The sequence below is a fragment of the Spermophilus citellus genome (assembly GCF_964194105.1).
Source record: "Spermophilus citellus genome assembly, chromosome: 6".
Classification (NCBI taxonomy): Eukaryota; Metazoa; Chordata; class Mammalia; order Rodentia; family Sciuridae; genus Spermophilus; species Spermophilus citellus.
This window is the reverse complement of record NC_138187.1, coordinates 72664596-72679468: the sequence shown is the minus strand read 5'-3', so window position 1 is coordinate 72679468 and position 14873 is coordinate 72664596. Positions and strand designations below refer to the sequence as shown.

The window sequence follows — 14873 nt, the reverse complement described above, 5'->3', positions numbered from 1 at the left end:
TACAATAAACAAGCAAGCAACCGTTGGGGTAGGGATTGGGGTTGACCTTGGAGGAGAGAGAAGTGCAGAAAGGAAGTGGAGGACCCAGTGTTTTCAGCAAAGTCAAATCGAAGCATTTTGAGGATGAGGATGGAGCCCTAAGTGTGAGAAGAACAGAAGAAGTTTCAAACAGCTGCTGTGAGGAATGTGAAAGAGGCAAGCGGGGGTGACAGGCAAGCTGGGCCACTCTTCAGCCTCATTCCCACCCAGTCATGTGAAAATTTAGCAGCTTTAAGACATGAAGATAGGCCAGCCATAACCACTCCCCCAACCTACATATACCCATTTGGATATGTTTAGGCCGTGGCTTAGAATAACCTGTGCCCTTAGATTCCTCAGATGTCTCCATCACTTCACCAGTCATAGGTTTGGGCTGCAGTCAGCTGGGGGAGCATGCTGGGCCCCTCAGCAGACAGTATCTGTGTCATGGCAGTGACAGTGTGTGTCAGAGCCACTGGGAGCACAATCATTGCAGACCAAGGAAACAGCAGAAGTGAGAGATGAGTATTCAGTAGAATCAAAAGAAAAAATGACCTGGCTAAGAAAATGGAGGAAATGTTGAAAGATGCAGATGCCTTCGCAGAGACTGGTATATTGCAGTGCATTTATTTTAGGGATGTTACAAGATGTGGATGGTCTGCAACTGGACTGATGGACGTGTGTAGTCATTACCAATGGAAGTGACCTGAGTGAGAGAGGGCCATCGTGACTTTGGGCACCTGGCTCAGAGGGCTCTGAACCTGAGCCTGTGTTTCACAGAGGACAGCCAGCCAGAGGACGGAGCATATCAATTTTTTTTAGGAGGTGGAAGAAGCATTATGACCGTCCACCACTGAGGTCACAGGTAGCCAAGATGACCCTATCCAAGATATAATTTTATCAGTCTTTTGAGCTTTCATGGTCTCACCTGTAGAAAGAGAACCTTGGACTCATTGATTCTTCAAGCTCTTGCTTCTTCTAGAATACTTCTGGATAGGTTCTTCCTCCCTTGCAAGTTAAAGGGAACCCTGGGGTGGGTTTAAACACCACCCACTCCTGGCAAGGCTGGTATACTAGGCCAGCTGTGGGTTGGAAAGAAGGAGCCTTTGGCTCAGCTTCAACCTCATGCTGGGGTAGGATATTACAGTTTTTGTCTTAATGATGTTTCTGCTGGGTTTATGCAAAATTACTTCCCAACTTCACATCGTGTGACTATCGCCACCGCATTAGGTACAAACAGATTCAAGCTTTGCAATCATAACATCTGGAAAAAGGTAAACTGCAGGTGACATCACAAGGTAACTGTTTGGGTACACCAGCCTTCTCACAAAGGAGCAGGACTTGGTGAAGAGGCATAACATTGGATCATTTCATTATAAAACCTGAGACATAAAAATGACACAACTAGTAAGCACCCCTGAGGAATAGTCGGGCTGCCAGATGGCAGCTTCCACAGGGAAGAGAGCAGTCGTGCTGGGGGTCTCTTGTCTGCGATTCTTTCCAAGACTGAATATTTCATCCCCTTGCTCTGCTTCACTTCGGTCTCTAGAGTTAGACCAGAATTTGCCAGAGAGAGATGAGGGATGGGTTTGTACCAGTGTCAAAGCGTCTCTGTGGCATTGTTTGTGTAAAGAGATTAATTGTCAAATATTTGTTTCATTTACTCAGACCTTCCCAAAACGTTACCCGATCCACAGGCAAACGTCCTGCAGTGACGAGACTGTTCACAAATAGAACTTGGAAAAAGCTTTTTGTTAAAAAACTAAATAACATCCTGTGTCAAAACAGTTGTGACAATGGGCTATTATTTCTCAACCCATAATAGCATGTTGCCACATTTTTGTGTCCTGCCTGAATGAGGGATGGGAGGCAGTCTGGGAAGGAGCCGGGTGGGGAGGCAAGTGGAAACCCTGGAGAAGCCCCTTCCTGGTTTGGCATTTCCTGAAACTGAAATGGCTCCTCCTTGGGGAGGTAACTCAGAGGTTAATCCCTGCAGGTGCCCGGCCACAGCCTCGCGTTCATTTCCAGAGAAGGGCCCTGAGGTTGCCTGAGAACACCAGCTACAGCGACCTGACCGCTTTCCTCACGGCTGCCAGTTCTCCCTCGGAGGTGGACAGTTTTCCTTACTTGCGAGGACTAGATGGAAACGGAACAGGTAATTTGAATCTCTTTTCTGATTTTCCGGTGGGAGCTTCTGGGTTGTGTTTTGTATTTGTTGGTTTTCAATATGGCTGGAAGCATAAGCACCGAAAGGGGAAAAAAGGGCAGAACAACTCTCCCTACAAGTTCAAGTGCATCTGTGCTGTTAGGTTCCACCAGTGCATTTGCCGAATTCAGTCTGCACTGCTGCCGAGTTGTGTTTTAGTGAATTGGTCTCCTCCAGCCTTTCTGCTGGTTCCAGATGCCAGAAGTAACTTCTCTAGGCTGTCCTTTGGTGAATTATATTCAATTCAGAGAACATCTTATACTTGAAATTGGATTTTTTTTTCTTTTTACCTATGAGATCAGAATTAGGGGATTTCTGCCTCCCTGACCTCCATCTGGTCCCAGGTAGAATATGTGCAGCAGTCTGCCCAGCTGCTCTGAAGGAGTTGCGTAGCCGCCACCACCACGGTCACAGCTGGGAGGGGAAAGGATGGCACTGGGCCTCATTTGCAGATGAGCAGTGGCACTCCACACCCCACCAGCACGTGGGACCCTAAGTAGCAGGGAGCTCTTGCTCTTTATCATCTGTATCCATCCAGTATTCCCCACATATTTCCTCTTTCTGCACTTGCTTTCTCTGCCTTTCTTTCCTTTAAAGGGGATTGGAAAGGGCTCCGAAGGGGGGGGGGGTGTTCCTTGGAATGTCTCAGAATAGCCAGGCTTTGATGTTATTTGGAATCTCCTGGCAGATCTCTAAATCAGCTCTGTCATTGTCATTATCATAGCCTGACACATATCCAGCCACAAGATCAGAGTAGCCAAAAGCTACCAGCCAGAGAGTAGAGGATAATTCCTTACCAGAGAAGATCTTCATTCATACCCAACAGCGCAGTTCTCTGGGGCACTTGGTGACAACATGGCCCTCAGTCTTCCCATGGTGCACAATGAGAGCAAGATTTTTGAATCCCTAAACTGTCGTGTTGTCTGCCTCTTCTTTCCCCCAATTTAGACTAGATACAGCATAAAATTGAAAACCAGAGGCTGTTCTGAGTTAATTTGTGCTGGGTCAGTTACTGCATTTCCTAGGGACACTTTTATTGAACTTTACTTGATTTTCTAGTACTTTACATAAATTTATAATTCTGAAAAAGCTTTTAAACCTAAAACATTTTATACCATGTTAATAAGTTTCTTGTTAAAGATGAAGGTGACCTGGTCATTTCTTATTCACTTTGCTGCCCTCTGTGATACTTATTTTGAGAATTGTTTCACTTTTTGTGTACTGGTGGTATGATTAATATGTCAGTCCTTTGCCATCAGACAGATGTGTGTCATTTTAGTAAATATTCTTGAGGAAAAATATTGACTTTTACTTTAAATGTGCAAGAGAGAAGCATTGTTTTTCTCTTGCACATTTGAGACCATCCTAACTTGTATTCAGTGTCCCCAACAAAAGGGAACACAATCATAAAACCCCAAGTCAGAGGTTCAGCCTCATTTTTCAGAGCTCATTAATTTTTCCATGTCCTGCTTCCAATATCTTTTGAATAAATGATGAAATCTGAGAAGACTTGGGCAAGAAGAACACAATGACACAGGACTATTGATTTTAGAGGAGTTTATTTTATTTTAAAATCACTCTGTTTCACAGGGAAGAGAGAAGGTCTTGGAAGGTGACATTAAAATTCTTTTCCACTGAAATAACTGATGAATTGACCTAGAAAGGATAGGCCTTCTCTGAGACCTACTAAGAAAGGCATCCGGCCTGCGGTACAGTCACATTCGCCTAGAGGGCCTAAGCTTGGGTGCCACTAAGCACCATGAGCCTGCAGCTTCTGAGCTCCATGCAGGCTTCAGTCCCAGCTTGGGCACAGCTTCTCTTCTGCCCCACAGTTACTTGCCCCTGCTTTATAAAAGGCATCTAAGAGATCTCAGCTTAGAGGGAGAACCCAGACCAGATGTGTCTATGGGATGACAGGTCATATCTGTAAGGTCAGCAAAGGTGGAAAGAAACAGAGGAGCATGCAAAAGGGATTAGAAGGAGGTTTTCTTGGGGTATCATAAGGGCAGTTGTGTCCAGTTTAGAGAAAATAGAGAAATGCAGCCATATGGAGAGCTCAACCGCTTCCCACTCAATCTTTCCAGTCCCTCTGCTCTGTGGCTTCCTTACGTCACAAGGAGTTGCCCTCCTCTCCCACGAACCAAAGATATTGGGCCTTCCAGCATCACAGTCTCCCCCTGGCTACTAAGAAAGCACTGACCTGTTCTATGGCATTCCCAAGGGGGCTTAAAGGAATAACTTCCGCTGACAACTCCAGGAAGATAATAAACGATCAAGTTGCCAATTGTGCTGCAACCCCAAAAAGTTGGTGACAGGCTGATTATCCTTCACCCAAATACTTGGGCAAGAGTAGTTCAGATTTTGAAGAGGCTATTTTTTTTTTAATATTTACATAGACATTACCAATTAAGCATCATGGGACTTAGAAATATGGATTTCAGATTTTATCTCGAATCAGGAGCAGAGCACAGTGACTCACACCTATAATCCCAGCAGTATGGGAGGCTGAAACAAAAGGATCACAAGTTGGAGGCCAGCCTCAACAACTTATTAAACCCTTGGTAACTTAGTGAGATCTGTCTCAGAATAAAAAGGGCTGGAGAGGTAGCTTAGTGGTAGAGCGCCCCCTGGGTTCAATCCCAAGTATCACACACACACAAAAAAAGATTTTCCAGATCAGGGATACTCAACACTGAACTGGAGTAGAATGCAAAGCCAAACGGAACCCTGGTGGCTAAGCTGAACTATTCATGTTACAAGTAACCAGTCAACTGGAAGCTTGAGATGAGACCAGTGTCTTCTAGCTGCCCGACGTGCTTCCCACTCCTCCTGTTCTTTGCCCTGACACCTATCTTGATTTGGACGTAAATAGCCAAGTCACATCAAGAGGGGGCAGAAATCCAGGCACAGTGGTGCACACCTGTAATCCCAGCTGCTCAGGAGGCGGAAGCAGGAGGATCACAAGCTCAAAGCCAGCCTCAGCAACTTAGCGAGGCCCTAAGCAATTTAACAAGACCCTGTCTCAAAATAGAAAATAAAAAGGGCTGGGGGTGTGGCTGAGTGGTTAAGCACCCCTGAGTGGTTAAGCACCCCAGGACCAAAAAAAAAAAAAAAAAAAAAGATGAGGCAGAAAGGGAAGCCTAATTATATAGAGAACTCAAAGAGTGGAAGGGAAATAACTTAGCCCTTAAAGTATGAATCATTTCAGAACAAAGAAAGCAGGAGGGTAGAGCATCATCAGGGAGGCCTTTAATGGAGTACTGATGAAGCAGAGAGGCTTCCAGAATGTATATGAGACCACCTACCATGTTTTAAGGGACCTAGAGAACTTCTAAGGGGACTCTCAGTGACAGGAACCTAATGCATATTGTGTTCAGCTAATATGCTCATTCCTGCAATGTTGGCTTTCTTCTGAATGCTTACAGCTGAGAATATTTATGCCCATACCCTTGAGAAGGCATTTAATCCACCCTCCTTAGTTGTGAAGATAAGAAAAACAGTCCTAGAGGAGCAGAGCAACTTGCCAGACTGTGTGGGTAGTTCATAGCAGATCTGGTTCTGGAACCCCACTTCCCTGGGACAGGAATGTATAGGATCATGGAAAGGAAGAATCAAAAGATGAGGAAGGAGGAATGAGAGAGAGACCATTTCTAACGCTTCCTGCTCCACTCACCTGCTGCCTCCCTATACAGAGACAGCCCCCAGAGGGCTTGATGGAGGAGAACAGCCCTCCCTAAAGGAAGACATTAACTCTAAATCATTTATATAATAGAGTCCAATGAGTTATTTAACCTCTCTGTAGTTTTAAGTTTACATCTCATCCCGAGGTTCTGACAAAGCCTGGAGTCAGGCATGATAGGCCTGGCTTTGTTACTGTGTCACCTTAAGCACTTGGCACATGTATCTCCCAATACACAGGTATTTTAACCAGAAACATGGTATATTCTGGGATTTGGTTTTCTTCATCCTAAAACAAAATGACCAGACTATAAATAAAAGTCTTCTTTTCCTTTGCCTTTCCCTCATTGCAAAACAGACATGGAAGGTTCTGCTGTCGTTGACTATCCAGAAGTTGCTCTGTGAATGATTTAGCTATAACTCATTGTAGAAACTCTCAAATTCACGATTTGTTTTCAGTGTTTTCATGTGTTCCAAAGTAGAGGCATTAGCTCAGATAGATGGGTAAGTGTACAAGTAGCTGAATAAGAAACCTTATAGATCATATTCTGATGTTGCCTAAAAAATTTTTTATCACTCTCATTCTGTTCAAGGAAAGATGCAAAATTATGATAGAATATATTTGCATGATATTATATTTTACTATAGAGAACTCTAAAATGGATTGCTTAAGTGTATAAATATTACATACTCTCATAAGCATTCTCTAATTTATCAGGAGACAGTCATTAAAACATTGGCTTGAATAAGGCCTCTAATGGAGGGTAAATGGGATATTAAATTCCTTTTAAATAGACCAAAATAACAGTGGCAACTAAAATAAATCATAAATACTTCAAGTCCAAGTTTTAATAGTATACTTTTAGCAGAAGTTAATATTTTAAAGCAATCCTTGAAGAAATTTATTGTTTTCTTTAAAAAAAAACAGTCTAAAATATTTGGTTTCATTGTGGTCATCTGTTGACTTATGTTATTATATGTGTTAAATATGTTATTGGAGCTTACTTTATGTAGAAGTCATTTTCAGTGATTTCCACATATACTTCACCTTGCATTTTAGAAAAATCTTTCCCTTTTGAGGCCCTTTTGGGGAAATGGAGCATAATAGATAGGCTTGGCAAACCCCAGCTTGGAACCTGGGTCTATACTACTAACTAGTACATGACCGCAGGGTAGCTACCATTGCTGCCCTCTCTGAGCCTGTGTTTTTATGCATACAATGGTTGTTTTACCTGCCTGATGAGGTTATGATGAGGATTATAGTAAGGACTATTTTTCCAAGGGTTTCTGCAGCCCCAGGTACTTAGTAAAAACATGATAGAAACTGCCTCTTCTTTCTAGGAAACAGCACCAGGTATGACCTGACCCCCGTCACAGCTGTCAGCGTCCACTTGCTCAGCAGCAATGGAACCCCGGTGCTGGTGGACGGTCCCATCTATGTCACTGTGCCGCTGGCCACCCAGAGCAGTCTGAGGCACAATGCCTACATTGCAGCATGGCGGTTTGACCAGAAGCTGGGTAAGCAAGGGTCCTGTGTCATCATTGGCTCCAAGACTCTGTTACCATTGGGTTTTCCTTCTAAGGAGCCCGTGGAAGTCTGCTTTCCTGTCGTTAGTGGATGCTAACACTCCCAGTGCATTTATGGTTTCTGGTGGGTAAAGTTTGCTCCGCCGTGTCCTTCAGCCACTCAGCTGGGAATTTCATTTCTTTTTTTTTTTTTAATTTTGCACATTTAAGCTAATTAACTTGAAAAGAACCTTTAAATGTGATGAGCTAAAATCGGGTCTCCTCATCTTTATCTTTTTATTCTTCAGGAGATTGTATGATCTCTCTTGGTGACATGGTCTCTTTTTTTTTTTTTTTGTCTTCCAAAAAAGGAAAAATATTTGCCAACATTTTATAAAGCAAATAAAAATGACTTATTATCCGACCACCTAGTGAAAATCACTAATACGTTTTGAATCCTACCTGGTCATTTCACTTGCACATGTGTGTTAATTATCAATTGGTGCCACGAAACAAATTTCTCTAAAATTTAGCAGCATAAAGCAACAGTGAACATCAACCATCTCATGGCTTCTGGGGGCGTCACAAAACCAGGCACAACTGAACTGGGTGTTTCAGGCTTAGGGTCTCTAGCAAAGGCTGCTGTCAAGCTGGCAGCCAGGGCTCTGGCTCATTGCTGGTCATCTTAAGCAGGATTCAGCTGAGACCAACAGGAGAATTTCCTGACTCACTCACATGGTTGCAGTCAGACCTCAGCTCCTCACCAGCTGTCAGCTAGAAGCTTCAGTTTCTTGCACAGGGGTCTCTCCGCAGAACTACTTAAAGTGTAGCCACTTGCTTTCCTTTGGAGTGAGTGATCTGGGAGAAAATAAAAATTTAAAAGCACAAGTACCCCCAAATAGAAGTTCTCTTAAAGATTGCCCTCCACCCAGCATTTTAAAAGAAATGAGATTATTTCCTAGATACTTTGCCATATTTAGCTTGTTTTTAAAAACAATTAGAATAGCATGAATATCCTTCCATAGCATTATACTCAACAGTATCAATTTTAGTGAGTATGTAGAATTCTCTTACATGGCTATATCATAGTTTGGTTCATTAAACCTTTTTTTTTAAAGAGAGAATTTTTTAATTTTTTTTCAGTTTTCGGTGGACACAACATCTTTATTTTTATTTTTATGTGGTGCTGAGGATCGAACCCAGCGCCCCACACATGCCAGGCAAGCGCGTTACCGCTTGAGCTGCATCCCCAGCCCAAACCTGTTTTTACAATGAGAAAAAAAATGTTACTGTTCTAATGGTTGATAAATATCTTCTTGGCTAAATCTTTATGCATAGCCATGATTATTTTCTCATTTGTGAGAAATATGCATTTACAGAGACTCATTCTCTGATGTATTCTGCCTGCCTTTGTTAGCCCTCCCAGTGAACCCCAAACACACCCAGGTCTGTCTCCGGAGAGGCAGTCAATAAAGCATATGATTAAGTGCAGGACTCTGTGGACATGGTGGATTGAAGTTCTAACTCTGTCCCCTTTGGCTGTGTGTCCCTGATCAAGTTGCTGAACCTTTCTGGGTCAGTTTCCACAGCTATAAAATGGGAATAATGATCGTACCTGCTGATTTTATAAGGAGTATATTAGGGTTCTCCAGAGAATCATTTGGATGGAAAGCAGGGAGAGAGATGAAGGAATTGCTCCTTAGGATTGAGGATGACAAGCCCAAAACGCAAGACAAGTCGGCCAACTAGAAATCCAGAGAATTGATGTTGTACTTTAAGTCTAAAGTAACTGAGGAAGCATTTCTTTTTCCTTGGGGAGCTTCAGTCTTTCTCTGAAGGGCTTCACTGATTAGATGAGGGTGATCTGCTTTACTCAAAGTCTGCTTTAAATGTTATTTTCATCCCCCCAAATACCTTCACAGCATCTGATCACATACCAGAGGGCCATGCCCTAAGCCCAGTTGACAGATGAGATACAGGGGTCACAGCAATGGGTGAGTCAGTACCCTAAGGAGCTCGGTACCATATGGGGTCCACAGCAAGTGTGCCCAAGAGTTCACGAAGCACACAGAGGTCCCCACTCTGGAGCGGGCCCTCTCTGGCGGTGCCATCCCAGCACCTCAGGTTTCCCATAGTCCAGGTTTCTTAAGAGATTGTTCCCCACCTGCTCTTCCTACCTCCCAAGCCCCTGTGGTCCCTCCTCATCCTTCCAGTCTCCCGAAATGAATGTCACCAAGGCCATTGGCAGCTGCCAATTGTGGAACCAGTGACCTCCTCATCTACCCTGATGTCCCTGCAGCATTTTATGGCTTCCTTTCCTCTGTCAAAGGCCCTCTTCTGGGCCTTATGACCCAGCCCTCTGGGTTCTCTTTCTGCCTGCCCTGGGCTGTGTTCTGTGCCCTACTCTTGACTTAATTGATGTGCTGTTGCTGGGTCATTTAACCATACCCCACACTCCTGCAGCTGCCTGTGATTCTGGCTATCTATCAGATTTTCATCTCTGTAGAGCCCACAGGAAACTCAAAATTCAACCTGCTGAAAACACTTACCCCCCCACACACACGCGCGTGTGCATGCGCATTCTCTCTCTCTCTCTCTCTCTCTCTCTCTCTCTCTCACCTCTGCACCTGCTCATCTCTGTGTCTCCTCTCTTGGTTAAGGGGATCATCTACCAACCATCAGAGAAGTCACCTCAGAGTTATCTCCAACTTCCTCTGTGCCCCACTCCACCTGTGCCCTACTCCACCTGTGCCCCACTCCACCTGCAGCAGTGTCTGGACTTAGAGTCATGTTGACATGAGACCGTTGTTTCTCATACTTACCCTCTCTTTCTCTGAGCTGCCACTACCTCGGCTAAGACTCTCTTCTCAATTCTGGCAGTTGTCTGGATGTTTTTCAGCCCCTCCTTTCCTCCGTGGTCCTTGTGTATGGCTGCTTGGGTTATCTTCAAAACCACAGGCTGCTTTCCTTATAAGACTGTCTACAAGCCACTCATTGCGAGGAAGGCCAGACTATCGCATGGCACACAGAGCTCCACAGATCCAGCCCTGGCCATCTCCTGCCTTCGTCCCAGCCACTGTCCTGTGCTCGCCCTCCGTTTCCACCACCCCAAACTATCTATGTTTTCTCAGACCACCTAAGGTCTCCCTCAGAGCTTGTCGCTCTGCTCGCACAGAACCTGTCCTTTCAACTGTCTTTGCCCACCGCTAGGTGTGATGGAGCCCCACCAGCCCTTGTGCACGTCCCAGTGGTACTGACGTTGTGTCAGGCGATGGCTGTGCTGTGCCCCAGGCACCACCTGGAGCTCACAGAGTCTCATTTGTCTTTGAATCCTTAAGAGTAAGAACAGTTCCCAGCATATGCTAGGTATCCACTTAAAATGTCTGTTGAGTAATCAGATCAGATGAGCATGATTTAGATGTTTTTCGTTGTCAGACATTTAATATGACAATATATCATTGTGCTCAAGATGATTATAGACATCAACTTTACATATGTAAGCATGTTAGCTTTCTGTCACTGTGACAAAATGAACCCCTCAAAAGGAGGAAAGATTTGTTCTGGCGCAGGGTTTCAGAGGTTTCATCCACCGTCACCTGGCCTTGTTGCCTTCAGGCCTGTGGCAAGGCAGTACATCATGGGAGGGAGCACATGGCAAAAAACACTGCTGCACTCAGGGTCAGAGTCCCAATATCCCCTTCAAGGACACACCCCTAGTGACCTAACTTCCTTCCACTAGGTCCCACCCCCTGAAGGTTCCAACACCTCCGGTGGCACCACTGCCTGGCAGTCAAAACTATGGTATATGGACCTTTGGAGGAGTGGCCATTCCAGATGTAAAGAGAGAGAGAGAGAGAGAGAGAGAGAGAGAGAGAGGTGATGCTCAGAGCTATTGTTCGAGGGAGAAGAGTTACATTGGATTTTTCTCCATCATTATTCTCTTCTCCTTCCTGCCTCCTCTTTTCTAAATGAACACATTTGAATATGGGTGACTAGGACTAGGAGATCATGTTCCTAATATAATGAAACTTTCTCTAGGTTAAATGTGTGTCATGTGTGTGGTAATGATATGGCGCAGGTATATAAAAGCAATGTCTTGCTGTTCATTAGTGTAGTTCATGTACATTTTACAAGCAACGAATATTTATTTAAAGAATTGTTTGAGGGCTGGGATTGTGGCTCAGTGGAAGAGCACTCACCTAGCATATGTGAGGCCCTGAGTTCGATCCTCAGCACCACATAAAAATAAATAAATAAAATAAAGATATTGTGTACAACTACAACTAAAAAATAAATATTGTTAAAAAAGAATTTTTTTGATATATGTAGTAGGCTGAATAATGCTCTTCCCCCAAATGTCTCCACATCCTAATCCTTGGACCCTGTGAATATAACCTTATATTGTTAAGGGACAGGTGTGATCAAGAATCTTGAGATGAGAAGATTAGCCTGGGTTATCCAGATAGCCCACTATAGGCTCAACAGTCTTTATCAGAAGGAGTCAGAGTCTGAGGAGATGGTGGTGTGATGGTGAGGGTAGGGTTAGAGCACTCTGCAGGTGGAGAAAGGGGTCAGGCAGCCACTGGAAACTGAAAAGGGCCAGAAAAGGGATTCTTCCTCAAGCCATCCCTACAGATATCTTCATTTTAGCCCAGAGAAACTGAATTTGGACTCCTGACCTCCAGAGATATAAAAGAATATATTTGTGGTATGTCCAGCCCTTAAGTTTATGGTCATTTGTTATAGCAGCAGTTGGAAGCTAATACAATATAGAAATCATTGGAGGGGCTGGGGATGTGGCTCAAGCGGTGGCGCGCTCGCCTGGCATGCGTGCGGCCCGGGTTCGATCCTCAGCACCACATACCAACAAAGATGTTGTGTCCGCCGTGAACTAAAAAAAAAAATAAATATTAAAAAAAAAAAAAAAAAAGAAATCATTGGAAACAAAGATGTGCATATTGTTATGAAGCCCCTGAAATATGTTATCCAAGAAGACTTCAGAAATAATCCCCGTGGTCTTGAGCCTTTTCACTGGGAGTCTTCATTGTGTGGTTGATTTATTTTCATTTAAATGGTTTTTTTTAACTTAGCATCTACTGCAAAAAAAATGTAGCTGCCAAATTCCTGGCTGTAACAGATTGCACATGCACAGAGAAAACCAACGTTTGGATTGTCATTCAAAAATACTCAAGTGAATAAAAATATGTTTTCTGAAAACTTTAGGGTTGGATGGACATTTCAAAGAAACCTATGTTCCTTGACTTACTAAATTCAAATGAAGCCTACATGTCTCATAAATTGTTTACTAATATATTTAATCAATAATATTATTATCTTAGTTCAAATTGAAACACTTCAGTTAAATAAAAAAATTTTAAAGACAGTATTATCAGGTCAAGAAAACAAATTTAGGAATTCACCAACACATCTTACTAAATACATAATACAGTTTATCATTTGTTGCTATATTATGATATGATAATCACTTTTAATCATTTAATACAGGGCTGGGGCTGTAGCTCAGTATCAGAGCACTTGCCTAGCATGTGTGAGGCACCTTAGCATCATGCAGAAATTAACAAATAAAGGCATTCTATTAATGTACAATTACAAAAAAAATTAAATCATTTAACACTTTAAATTATCAACTTTGTAGGTAAATCAAAATAATTACCAATTTGAAATTGTTAAACAACCAGAAGTAGCAACTTATAAATCCATTCAGAATTTTTTGCCTAAATCTGTGTTGACCAACTGTGACCCAAAAACTAAGAATGTTTTTTTAAATTTTTAAATGATTGAAGAAAGAATGAAAAGAGGAGGAAAGAGGGAGAAATAGTCAAAGGATACAGTTTCCAGTAAGTTCTAGAGGTCTACCATACAGCGGTATGAATATAGTTAACAGTACTGTATAGTATACTTAGAATTTGCTAAGGGAATAACTCTTCAATATTCTTACCACAAGAAAGAGAAGAAGAAAATGGTAGTGGTGAGGTAACGGTATGTTGTTTATCTTCGTATGCATTTTGAATCATCAAGTCATGAACCTTAAGTATGCACAATTTTTTTTTTAGTTGTAGATGGACATAATACCTTTATTTTAGTTATTTATTTATTTTTATGTGGTGCTGAGGATCGAACCCAGTGCCTCACACGTGTTACACAAGCACTCTACCACTGAGCCACAACCCCAGCCCCAGTATATACAATTTTTATTCATCAATTATAACTCAGTAAAAACAGAGGGAAATAAAGAATATCTCATGACACATTTTTTTTATTATATGAAACTCACTGGGGATGTAACCGATAGAGCACTTGCCTTGCATGTGTGGGGCTCTGGGTTTGATCCCCAGAACTACAGGGAAAAAAAGGAAGTGAGGGAGAGACAGAGGGACAAATAAAATTTTATTTAACTCATGCATAAGCATTCCTAATAAAGTTTTATTAGCACACAGCCATGGTCGCCTGTTGGTTTGCTTTGACACTATAACACTCTGTCCCCCAAACCAAAAATATTTACTATCAGTCTGGCCTTTTATAGAAAAAGTTTGTGACCCCTGATCTAGCCTCCCGGGGGAAACTCTTCCTGTTCTAATATCACATTCAAAAATATTCTACACTTTGCAAGACCAAACTGGGGTGTGGGTTCAGTTACAACCTCCATATTTCCTGTGAGCCAGACAGCCTTCTGCACTTTGCCAAGTGTGACAGCTGATGTTCAGAGAAGCAGATTTTCATTGTGAAAAAAAAAAATTTCTTTTATAGTTTTTATGAAACTTCTTTTATAGTTCAGTGGGACTTCTGTTTGATAAAACCACATTTTTAATATCAACTCTCTAAACCCACATTTTATCTCTAACTCAAATACTTAAATCCATGACTGCAGATAAAATTTTCTCTCTGGCTGGGGTTGTGGCTCAGTGGTAGAGTGCTTGTCTCACATGTCTGAGGCACTGGGTTGGATCCTCAGCATCACATAAAAATAAATAAATAAAGGTATCGTGTCCATCTACAATTAAAAAAATATTTTTTAAAAAAATTTACTCTTAGGCTTAGATGGACTCTTTCTGACACTTTACCGGGGTCAGTAGTTAATGCTGCCATTTATCCCACTTGTCATTTTTTTAATAGCCACAATTATCTTTTAATTTTTTTTGGGGGGGGGTGGGGACTTGTGAAGAATTTCTCATAATAAAAATTAGCATCTCCATGGACCACCCTACATATTCACCCAAGGGTTGCCTAATACATTAGCATTTTTTTTAGAGTACAAATAACACTGGATTATATTCAGTATGTTTATATCAGTATTGGCTATGTGGCTGTATATACTCTCAAATAATTTGTCTAAAACACACAAAAACTTTTGCTGCATTGACAGTATGCTTTGCTGAAACATTTGTGTTAAATTTCCACTCGATTTATGGCATAAAGATGACCCTACTTAGTGGATTTGTGTGTT

At 42.4% G+C, this 14873-nt stretch overlaps 1 protein-coding gene across 3 annotated transcripts in view; it reads left to right on the top strand.

Moving 5' to 3' along the window:
- FAM171A1 (family with sequence similarity 171 member A1) overlaps window positions 1–14873 on the top strand; it is a 116764-nt gene that overhangs the window by 81119 nt on the left and 20772 nt on the right. For 2 of the 3 annotated variants that reach the window (XM_081297633.1, XM_081297635.1), the window contains exons 4-5: window positions 2015–2173; window positions 7244–7420. In XM_081297633.1, coding sequence (XP_081153759.1) covers window positions 2015–2173; window positions 7244–7420 — 336 coding nt within the window. Of the gene's footprint in view, window positions 1–2014; window positions 2174–7243; window positions 7438–14873 lie in introns of all 3 variants that reach the window. The other variant, XM_081297634.1, reaches the window with a different exon arrangement.